Below are 12,794 nucleotides of genomic sequence, written 5' to 3' on the forward strand. Positions count from 1 at the left end.
AGAGTGATAAATGAATACACATAAAAATTTTTATGACACATTTGATTGTCTGTGCAGACTGAATGTTTTGCTCTTCTTTCTGTTTGGTATGTGTTTCTTCTCATAAAATGTAATATCCCATTTTGAAGAGGCTATGAAGATATTAGAGGAATCTACAACCCCCCCCCCCCCTCCCCAATGACAAGATATTTTTCACTAATCATGCAATGATTATTGTAGGCCAGGTGACTTTACACTTTTTATCAAAGTTCAGTTATTGACATATAAAAAAATATATATACAGATTTGTAAAGTTATTGGAGCAGATAAAGAAAAAAATTTTGTTATGTGACACACATCTCACAAGTGCACATTTCCCCACTAAGAGACCTTGATGCTGGACTTCCTTTAGGCCAAAATTCACCCTTGTTTTGACTGCTTCATATGCAACACATTGACAGTGGAATCAGATTTGCAACTCAGATATGTCTCACTGCTAGGAAGGATAAGATACTACTAGTAGTGTCCACATCCCTTGATAAACAATTATGTTATTATTGTATGGTCGTTACGCACTAGCCAAGTTAGCTAGCAAGCGTCACATTTACAGGGAAGCATGATGCAACAGTTAAGCAGCAAGACGCCTGTATGCTCAATGGTTTCCGTGTTACGTTTCAAAGACAGGATGACCAGCTTTGTGAAACAGGATCCCTTAGACAAGACTAATGGCAAACTAGGAGACCTGGCAGTTTGAGAATTGATCATTGTGGGGAAGCTGTGTTGTAGTGAATTGAGAACTACCCCAACACACAATCCATAACCAAGGAACTAAATGGTTCCAATGAAAAAGTGTTAAGCATCTTGCACAAAATGGGCATGGATCCATTCAGGTATTAAAAGGTACAAGATCCATCAACTAATGACTTTGCCAAGTGTGAAGACTTCTGCTAAATGTATCTATATCAAATCATAAACATCCCTGAGTTTCAGTAGTATTTTCAGTTTTTCGGGGAAGGCTGTCTTCACAAGGGAAGGAATATTCAGCCGATCAATCAGCAGCATCAAATCGTAAACATCCCTGAGTCTCAGCAGTGTGTTTTGTTCACTGGAAAGGCTGCCTTGACAAGGGAAAGAATATTGCTTTGAATTATGCTTTTTTTGCAATATTTTTTACTATTTAAAGAGAAAATGAAAACTGTTGCCAGATTTTTGTGTTATTAATTTAACTGAAACGAATCACACTATGAACAAAGGAGAAAGAGTGATAAATGAATACACATAAAAATTTTTATGACACATTTGATTGTCTGTGCAGACTGAATGTTTTGCTCTTCTTTCTGTTTGGTATGTGTTTCTTCTCATAAAATGTAATATCCCATTTTGAAGAGGCTATGAAGATATTAGAGGAATCTACAACCCCCCCCCCCCCCCCCTCCCCAATGACAAGATATTTTTCACTAATCATGCAATGATTATTGTAGGCCAGGTGACTTTACACTTTTTATCAAAGTTCAGTTATTGACATATAACAGAAAATATTGTGTATCAATACACATTTATCAACATAAGCAAACGGAGAACTACATCATCAAACTGATGCAACAATGATCTACAGTCTTATACATAATCAGTAACCAACTTCAGTATTTCACATGATACCATCATATACATGATACATGTTGAAGTCAACTGCCAAATGAAGAATGTTCATGAATGTAAATGAAATTTGCTTTCCATCACAAATTAGGCAGGAAATTTTTGACTGCCAGAAAATGACTTTCATTTAGTGGGTGTAGTGCAGAGAACTTATCTGTTTTCTCTTTAGTGGGCAAAGTGCAGAGAATGTATCTGTTTTCTTTGCTTCTATGATGAACACAATTTGATGCACTGTGAAGGCTTCACATGTTAGGGAAAAGATAAGCAAGTTTTCAAGAAACAAAAGCACAGAGGAAGAGAGAAAGAAGGAACAACAGTGTTGATAGCTTTATTAGCTTCAGATCCACTAAATAAGGATAATATAGTGTGTGAGAAAACCACACAAAAATACACACAGATCATACAGTCTGCACTGAGGACCATCAAAGTACACAGGCACACATGTTGATCACTTTTTACCCTATTCACAAAAGATTTTGAGACAGCTTCCATTATCTTGCCAAATATCAAAAACTTGTAGTTGTTACTCACGAATATAGTGAGTTGTCTGTGATCTGCAAGCAGGTTTTATGCTACTATTTTCCCATAGATAATGTTTATTGAATAGAATAGAATATTTTTATTAGCCTTTCAGTATTTTTCATACAATTGGCTTCGTCAAAGTTTACAGAGGGTTTTACTTTCAGTACAATATTCAAATAGTTACAGAAAGGGGAGAAAAGGAACTAAAGACCTTTTCTTCAGCATTATGTAAAACAATGTTTTATACAGTAATTAAATACACACATAAGAAAAGAATCACAGTAAATAACTAACTTATATAATATCAAAACATTTTTTTCATAACTTAGGTAAAACATATATTTTGATGATTAGTTTCTAAGAATTCTTCAGTTGTATAGAATTCGTTGTTTTTTAGCCAGGTTTGCAATGTATTCTTATATTTATTTAGTGGTACTGTACGAGCTGAGCATGGTAACTTATTGAAACATTTTATGCTAATAACTTATAGTTATTATGGACTACAGCAAGTCTTGTGGAAGGCAAGTCCAGCAGGTGACTGTTTCTTGTACTGTGTGCATGCACATCACACCTCATGTTCAATTTTTTCAGATTTTCTCTGGCATATATTAGACAGTTATATATGTAAATGCTTGGCACTGTCATTACGCCAAGAGATTTAAAATAATTTCTGCAGTACTCTCTGGGTGCTAACCCCTCCATGCACCTGATTGCTTTCTTCTGCCATCTGAAAATACATTCAGCCCCTGGGGAGTTACCCCAAAGCAATATTCCATATTGCAGTTGGGAATGAAAAAAAAGCATAGTACGAGTGGAGTAGCAATTGCTTGCTCACACTGTTTCTTAATTTATACAATAAGAAAAGTACTCGTGCTAGTTCACTACATAGATCATTGGTGTGTCCTTCCCATGAGAGCTTTTGGTCTATGATTAGCCCAAGTAATTTCACTGTTTTGTTTTCATTTTTAGTTACTTTGAGATTAAATATTATTTCTTCTGTTTTTGTTTGATTTATGCACAGCTGGTTAGCCTGACACCAGTAATTAGTCATTTGCATCATTTCTCTATTTTTGTCCAGTACACTCTGTAAGTATTCTCCTGTGCTTATTAATGTCATATCGTCAGCATATAGTATGTTCTTACACGATATGTATTTCGAGAAGTCATTGACATAGACAATGAACAGAAAAGGTCCAAGAACAGAGCCTTGGGGTATTCCTCTTTCGATAGGGAGTATTTCTGACCTCTGCCTATTTGCATATACAAGTTGTAACCTATTGCTTAGATAAGATCTGAATAGTCGGAGTGTGTCATCTCAATGCCATAGTATTTTAATTTTTTGATGAGTATGTCATGTGACACTGAGTCAAAAGCTTTAGTTAGGTCAATAAGTGTTCCAGACATTGATACCCTTTTTTCATACCCTTCATAAACATTGCTTACCAAAGCTTCTACTGCTTTTACAGTTGATAGGTGTGACCTGAAGCCAAACTGTTGTTCATTTAAAATATTGTTGGTTTCAAAATAACTGTATATCTGCTTATGCACACAATTTTCTACTAACTTGGATATGATTGGTACTATTGAAATGGGTCTGTAGTTATTTGAGAGGCTTCTTTCACCTTTTTTATACACAGGCAATGTAACTGTGAGCTTAAGACAGTCGGGGAATATTCCTTCATCAAGTACTCTGTTTGATAGTGAGAGAAGTGGCATTTCAATTTCTTTTGCTAGACATTTTATGAGGAGATTACTGAGTCCATAATAATCTTCTGTTTTGGAATTACTTAATTTGTTTATTGACTTGTGAATATCATTTAATGTGATTCGGGTCCAAGTGAACTTCTCACTTCTCGTCTGTTTTGCACAAGTGAGCAATGCTTCTGCATCAGAGGCAGAATTGATGGGTGGGGTGGTGATGTTATTTACAAAATATTCATTGAGAATATTGCAGTCAATAGGGATACTCTTTTTCTCTATTGGTATTATTTATTTCCCTTTTAATGACAGTCCAGGCAGCTTTACATTTATTTTTAGAGTTTAAAATATATTCATCATTTGCACAGCACTTAGCATTTTTTATTTCTAATCTGTAAAGGTTTCTCATTTTAGTGTAATTTTCCTTGTCCCTATCACTTGAATATCAGTACCAGTACTATGAGTCTTACAATGTGAGAATTATGCATTACTACGGACATTACACAAAATGCATTCTAAACAGTTGTGTATCAAACATTGTTTTACTTTGGCATTGTCCTCAGTTTTCTTCTCAAGTGTATCTGCAACTGACCAGACATGAGTCTTTCTTCAATTTTTTAGAGACTCTTAGTTGTGATCTTGATACATATAAATAAAATTTTATTATGTTCTTGTGTTGTAACAATTATACCTAGTCCAAAATGGAATCTGTGTCATTATGTTTTACCTCCCCCCCCCCCCCTCTACCCCCACCCCTTTCTTATTTATTTACAGAAATGTTGTGACCTTTATCCTGCCACAGGAGCTACTTTTGAATGGTTCTCAACTAGCAGGATGAAGTTTGTCAAAATAGATAATTTACAAATCTCATATCTGTCCTTGTAAGTGACTACTGTTTACCTGCTACTCCATACTTAATATTATGTGACTGCTTTCATAATCATGAGGCAGTATTAGTAAGAACAGAGGCCTGTTTGCGATGAACGTTGTCAATTTTTTGTTACTAACAGGTGTCTTCAATCCTTGAATTTTTATAATCTGATAATTTATGGAAGAAGCTGCTAATACGGTATAGATTTGTCTTGATTCTACAATCCAACTTTATTGCCTGTCTGCTGGCAGCTACTTGAAGATATTTGCTCCAGAATACACTACCACACTAGGTAAGGTGGCATGATTTATTGGGGAAAATATTTTTGTCACGTAACATGGTCATATAAAGGATGTAAAAAAATATATATACAGATTTGTAAAGTTATTGGAGCAGATAAAGAAAAAAATTTTGTTATGTGACACACATCTCACAAGTGCACATTTCCCCACTAAGAGACCTTGATGCTGGACTTCCTTTAGGCCAAAATTCACCCTTGTTTTGACTGCTTCATATGCAACACATTGACAGTGGAATCAGATTTGCAACTCAGATATGTCTCACTGCTAGGAAGGATAAGATACTACTAGTAGTGTCCACATCCCTTGATAAACAATTATGTTATTATTGTATGGTCGTTACGCACTAGCCAAGTTAGCTAGCAAGCGTCACATTTACAGGGAAGCATGATGCAACAGTTAAGCAGCAAGACGCCTGTATGCTCAATGGTTTCCGTGTTACGTTTCAAAGACAGGATGACCAGCTTTGTGAAACAGGATCCCTTAGACAAGACTAATGGCAAACTAGGAGACCTGGCAGTTTGAGAATTGATCATTGTGGGGAAGCTGTGTTGTAGTGAATTGAGAACTACCCCAACACACAATCCATAACCAAGGAACTAAATGGTTCCAATGAAAAAGTGTTAAGCATCTTGCACAAAATGGGCATGGATCCATTCAGGTATTAAAAGGTACAAGATCCATCAACTAATGACTTTGCCAAGTGTGAAGACTTCTGCTAAATGTATCTATATCAAATCATAAACATCCCTGAGTTTCAGTAGTATTTTCAGTTTTTCGGGGAAGGCTGTCTTCACAAGGGAAGGAATATTCAGCCGATCAATCAGCAGCATCAAATCGTAAACATCCCTGAGTCTCAGCAGTGTGTTTTGTTCACTGGAAAGGCTGCCTTGACAAGGGAAAGAATATTCAGCAACACAGTAGCCATGTTGGGGGTTATAAAACACTTAAAGCTACTTGTATTTCCACAGAGATTTGCCATAACTGTGTGGGCTGGTACTGTACGCGACTAACTGACTGGGCTGTATCTTCTGCCTAACACACATGGTAGAGGAATTTACTGTATCTATTGGAAATGTTGGAAAATTCACACTAGCCATCAGGTAATGATTATGGTTCCAACATGATGAGGCTCCTGCACACTATGCTCTTGATGTTAGAGCATATTTAGACAACGTTTTCCCAAGTTGTTGGATTTGGATGGGAGGGCAAGTTCTGTGGCTACCTCCAACATCACTCCTATAGATTTCCTTTTGTGAGGGAGATGAAGCATTTGGTGTAAGAGACAACAATAGACCCTTCAGAAGAGCTGATTGTCCATTTGACCGAAGCTACAACTGTTGTTCCTAAAATAGTTGGTTTTCTTTTAACCTTTTGAATAATCATTAGCATGGAGATGCCAGTTGTGTATTAATGTAAATGGATGACACTTGCAGCAATATCTCTAAAATGGCACTCATCACTTGGCAGCTTGAATGCTGTCCCTGGACATTGTGTGTGTTTTACGTATTGAACCAGGGACCTAGAAATGATGGTGAGGCTTTGTCCCTGCCGCAGCCCTCAGTGGTTCACAACCCTACAACAGGCTGCAGCAGTCCACTCATCTCACCACCGCCCCTCTCTGAACCCAGAGTAGTTGTGCGGTTCTGCCCCCAGTGGAACCCTCCTGGGAATGTCTCATACCAAACGAGTGTAACACCAAATGTTTGTGTGGTAGAGCAATTATGGTGTACATATACGTGGAGACAGTATTTGTGCAGCAATCACTGACATAGTGTAACTGAGACGGAATAAGGGGAACCAGCCTGCATTTGCCGAGGCACTTGAAAAACCACCATAAAAACCATCCACAGGCTGGCCGGCACACCGGACCTCAGCACTAATCCACCAAGCAGATTCGTGCTGGTCCCTGAACATTACTAGCATCAAAACCTCCATGGACAGTATACCTGTAGCATCATCTCCTCCAGACTCACAAAAATTTTGTGTACATCGCTTTTTGTATTGTGTATATTACAGTTAACTTGAAACTGTTTGTATTAATAACCACAACGCCATTAAGTGTACTGAGAAATGAGTGTTAAAATTCGAAGTCATGTGCAAGATGTGTAATTATCTGCTGAATGCAGTATTTTTACAGTTTGCTTTTGCTGAATAGTATTTTTTTTAATCAATGTGCTCCAGAAGATAATTCTATAAAATGAAAGCACGCAAAAGTATGCAAAACAATCAAAATGACAGGTACTTCTAATCAAATTTAGTTGAACTGATTTCTTTGATTAATCTATTTGTGTATTGGCTCCCTTTTATCTTGTCCAGCTGGACACAAAGGAACTTTATCCACAATGTTCCATACAATATACAATGAATAAACCTTTCTTTTTTAACAGTAAGTAATTTTTGCGTACTTCGATGCACACTTTTTAATATTATCCATCTTATTGACCTGACGTAGGTTATTAAGTGAACTGTTATATTTACTCAACATACAGATAAAAAAAAAATGTTAACACTCTGCTATGAGTTTCAAGAGATGCCCTCTCATTGGGGTTGGAGGCACTGTTGAAGATACGGAGATTCTCTAAGCAATGAGTGGTACGGTGATGCAATCGAACAGAAGAACACAATTTGCTGATTTTAAATCGAGACAAAGACTTTTTGTTTAACTGGCTTATTTTTTATTGACACTCTGCATGTTTGAGGCTGTCTGATTATTTGCTTATCTTTGACAGGCAGATGAGGAGAATATGACTCTCAAAATGCATAGTTGTGTGCTAATACTGCTTTATTATGCACTTTATGCAAAATAAATATAACAATACATATATTTTCAAAGATTTTACTGATTTTCTATTGAGATATCTTTCCAATTTGCCTGTTCCCTTAACCCCCTCCTTCTTCTGAAAGTAGTCTTTGACAGTGTGCTGGAGTACATAATGAAAGCATTCTTCCTATTTATTGGCTCCCTCACCCCATTATATTAACTTCTACCATTTTTCATATATGTTTACAGTACTCCTCTTTCTAAAATTTGGTATATTTCTTTGGTTTAGCAGGAGAGCTTTAATTGATACTTGTATTTCCTTTTCTCTCATTAGGTCTTTCTTTTGCTTTATTTGCATCCTGTGTTAAAGAAATGAAGTTTTGTGTTTAACACCCAATTGACTGCTACGTCATTAGAGGCGAAGCACTAGCTTTTTCACAGATATATAAAAGGAAATATGCCATAGCCTTATCAAAAGGTGCAATGTGAGACTTGCCTGTAATGCTTTATTGAAACTATGGAAAATTTAAATTGAAGGTTGGGCAAAGATTAGACTGTCACTTCTCCCAAATATGAGTCTGATTACTTAGTTGCTTCACCATTTCTCCAAGTGAAATTCTGTAAATGAATGAGGTAAACTGAATAATCTTGTCATTGATGATGATGACTGGTTTGTGGGGCACTCAACTGCGCAGTTATCAGCTCTCGTACAAATTCCCAACCTTTGCTCATCCCAATCTCGCCACTTTCATGAATGATGATGAAATGATGAGGACAACACAAACACCCAGTCATATTGAGGCAGGTGAAAATCCCTGACCCCACTGGGAATCGGACCCAGAATCTTGTCATTGAGTCCGTACTTACAAGTATCCCTCCTAATTCATGTTGGCATATAGTTAGTCTCTCTCTCTCTCTCTCTCTCTCTCTCTCTCTCTCTCTCTCTCTCTCTGTCTCTCTCTCTGTCTCTACAAATTCTTATTACTGTAGTATTTCACCTCTGTTTGCAGTTCAGCTCAAATGAAAATGTGTGGTGTTTATGATAATAGACTTGAAATGGAAGAAGCTGGCTTCCAGAACACTTTCATACATGATGATTTAGCGTTTTAATTTTTTCTAAATCACTTCCTAGTCTTAGCTCCCAATGCACAGTTAAATTCAAATATTTTTTCTCTTCACATTTGGACTTATAAAATACTAATGAGTACAATGCAGTGTCCAGAAAGTTGTTGACATTAAATCAGTACAGTATTTGGAAGTTATACTTACTGAGCGACACAGTGAGCAGCAGTGAGAATGTGTGTTGTGTCAATGAGGGACCCTCCACAGAATTGCCTTCCACTGTTGAAAAGAGCTGCCTGTAAAAAATACACCGTATATCAACGCTGTGATTTTTAGTATGCTTATTAAAATTATTACGAGATAATATTGAATGTGTAACAGAAATTGATGGAAGTTTTATAACAAAACAGGTGTACACTCTCAAGTCACGCATTGTGTCCAGATTTCAGTCTATAGCACATAGCTCATGACATGTGACATGATGTACACTGGATAGTGTACATGATGTACACTATCAAGTATTTATTTAGGTCACATAAATGAGTGTTTTTCTGAGTCATGAAACTGATAATATTTTATTTTCTTGCCAAGGAGATAAATACTTCTCAGACAACAAAGTTAGTGAATTCTTTGCTTAGAGCTATATAAGCGTATCAAGACTAGAATTGAGGCAGCATTGTTAACTGCTGTTTTGGAGACAGCAGAACTTCCAGGCACGAAGATGAATTATGGGTATGATGTTGGATGAAGTTCAAACAACATGATGCACTTGTAATAGCTTGTTATCAAAATAAACTGGAAGGTAATCAGACTAAAGTCTACAACAACAGATAAGCGAACTATGTTCTTCTTTATAGATCTCTACAATGGACAGAGTGTGTCTGTGCTCATATTAATCAGGATGTGTCAACAGAAAATGCTTGAATTTGTTCAACGGTATTGAAACTATGGTGTTACTGATGGTTTGGTGTCTTCTTTGTCACATTTTCTGCTTCATACAACAGTTAGTGCTTGCAAACAGGGGTGGGAGTGATGTGTGGAGTCGAATGACATGTGCATTGTCAGCTGCAGCAGACAGTCTCGAGTTTGACTGAGATAAACTCATGCTGCAGCGTTCTTCTTCAGCACGCCAGTGCGGAAGTTGGCACACAAACAGCTAGGTAAGAATCCGTACAATCGATACGTTTATTTATATGTAGGAGTGGACTTCGAAATTTTCCTTTGTGTGAGAACGCGTGTACAAGAGTGATGTGCCGATATGAAATTCTATATTCAGATATTTTCCTGTTCGCGCCGTCTCTGCAGAATCGTTCATTCATTGTATCAATAACTGTTTGTATTGTGAAATACCGAACATTCGCGAATGCCGCGATAAAATCGTATTGTTATCGTGTCGTCAATTGAGGCTTAAACTTATTTGTGCTCTTTTAAAAATTTTGAGGACAGTAGGCCTATCCTCGTTCACAACAGTCGTTCTGTAGCTTCATTGTATAATTACGTGAGAAATAGGTTATTTATGAAAATATTCGGACGCTTACAAAACTACATTTTCATAAGTTACCGGTACGAGTCTTTTGGTTAACTTATTACGTAGCAAATCGGCGTTTGTGGTTCATAATTACTTCCAAAGGATAGATCACTCCGAGTTTCGTTGTATATCTACGCAAACACGTGCATTTTTGAGAATTTGGTCTAGTAAATCAGTGCTTGTGGTTTAGTTACTGTGTCAGATATTGTAACTAACATATTGTATTTCATCTAGCGTTCCCTTAAAGAGGAATATATCTTATATACATTCATCGTAAATTAACTCTATTTTCTAGTTTGATAGTGACTGTAATTAACCCAAAAAAGTTTTAGGAAACTAGTATTTTTACCATAGATTTTTGTGTTGCCCTATTAGAAATCTTGTTTTGCGTATGTGCTTCAGTTCTTATGGGGAATTAGTACTTTCTTAGCTAGGCAAATTAAAAAATAATCAGCAGGATAAATTTAAAGTTATTTGTTCACGGTCCTGTAATACATTGCACCAGCCGAAATGCAGCCCCATTGTGAATGCTGAGTGGTTGACATTTGTGGCCGGCCAGTGTGGCCGAGCGTCTCTAGGCTTCATTCTGGAACCGCGCGTTCCCTAAGGTCGCAGGTTCGAATCCTGCCTCGGGAATGGATATGTGTGATGTCCTTAGGTTAGTTAGTTCCAAGTTCTAGGGGACTGATGACCTCAGATGTTAAGTCCCATAGTGCACAGAGCCATTTGAACCATTTTGACATTCATAAGCAGCCGAAATCGCCCCGACTACTGCAAACAATTGGCAGCTGCTGCGAATCAGTGTGTTGGAAGAGCTCCCGAGATTCATGTACCTGCGGTACTGGTACCTAAGGTGTCCCAAGCACTATCGGCTCCTGTAGCTCCTGACTCCTCTGCAGAAATTACGTGATCTGTTATTTCTCGTCCACTTGACTGTGAATGGCGTTTCACTGGTATATCTAGGTGTCCTGTGCAGGGCGAACGGTGACGATGAAGGACTTAGGGTGTTAAACTGATCCCCATAACAAACAAGTTTGAGGTGCTGTCTTTCACTGAAACTGAGCTAGAAGAACTCACTTCACCTGTTTGGGAAAATCTGTTGTGTCCTGTGTCAAGAGGAGGCAGGCACAAAAGGGTTGGGGTCTATTAATCGTCGGCAGTTCAAACATACGGTGAGTGATGGTATCCCTTATGGAAATGGCAACAAGAGACAGGAAAGGACACCAGGTGCACTCATTGTGTTTGCCTGGGGACCTCATCCAACATGTTGTAGAGGCTATTCTGACAGCCATTACAGGATCAGGGTGCAATCAGCTCCAGATTGTGGTGCATGTTGGAACAAATGATGCCTGTCATCTGGACTCTGAGGTCATACTTGGATCATTCCAGCGACTAGCAGAGAAGGTTGAGAAGAAAAATCTTGCAACAGAATTTCAACGAAGCTCACAATTTGCAGCACTGTCTCCAGAACTAATCATGGCCCCTTGGTTCTGAGGCGAGTGGAAGGACTGAACTAGAGACTTCGGAAGTTCTGTGACGAGCTAGGCTGCGACTGCCTGGACCTCGTCATAGGGCTGAGAACTGTAGGGTCTCCCGAAATGGATCGTGCACACTACACATCAAAGTCTGCTTCCCTGGTAGCTGAATGTGTGTGGGGTGCATGCAAGGTTTTTTTCGATTAGGAGACTCTCGATCCAGTCCCGATAATGGTAGCTGTAGGAAACCCAGAAGAATCAGTGTAAACTAGAAAGAAATGCCTCGCACAAGTGAGAGTATTAAAATCCCAGAGCTTAACTTCTGAAGCATTTGCAACGAAGTCTCAGAGTTTGAAGTGCTCCTGAAACGCAGTGGAGCTCACATAACACTAGGTACAGAAAGCTGCTTCAAACCTGAAATTAATAGAAGTGAGATTTTTGGAGAAAATTTAAATATGTATCGAAAGGATAGGCTAATGGGAAATGGAGGTAGTGTATTTGTTGCAGTAAACAAGAAACTCAAATCCACTGGGATAGAAATTGAATTGAAACTGCATGTAAGATTGTTTGGGCAAGACTCACGGGGGATGGGGGGGGGGGGGGAGGAAGGGGGGCATAAAATGGTAATTGTATCCTTCTGTCTAACACCAGACTCATCTCCTAATGTAAACAAAAAATATGGAGAAATTGGAGGTCAATTGTAGTCGAGTTTCCCAATTATATGGTAATCATAGGTGGCACTTTAATGACCGAACAATCAATTGGGTGAATTGCAGTTTTGTTTGTGGTGGGTGTGATAAGACATCCTGTTAAACGTTAATAAATGCCTTCTATGAAAACTACGCAGAACAGATAGTTAGGAACCCCACTCATGATGGAAATATATTGTATTTAATTCTGACAAATAGACCTGACCTCTTCGAGGATGTCCACATTGAAA

General features: G+C 38.0%; 1 protein-coding gene across 1 annotated transcript in view; it reads right to left on the bottom strand.

Moving 5' to 3' along the window:
- LOC126267690 (proclotting enzyme-like) overlaps positions 1–12,794 on the bottom strand; it is a 140,653-nt gene that overhangs the window by 18,007 nt on the left and 109,852 nt on the right. Inside the window, exon 4 of the mRNA XM_049972993.1 lies at positions 9,059–9,147. Within this exon, the coding sequence (XP_049828950.1) occupies positions 9,059–9,147 (89 nt within the window). The remainder of the gene's footprint in view (positions 1–9,058; positions 9,148–12,794) is intronic.

Source organism: Schistocerca gregaria, chromosome 4 (assembly GCF_023897955.1).
Source record: "Schistocerca gregaria isolate iqSchGreg1 chromosome 4, iqSchGreg1.2, whole genome shotgun sequence".
Taxonomy (NCBI): domain Eukaryota; kingdom Metazoa; phylum Arthropoda; class Insecta; order Orthoptera; family Acrididae; genus Schistocerca; species Schistocerca gregaria.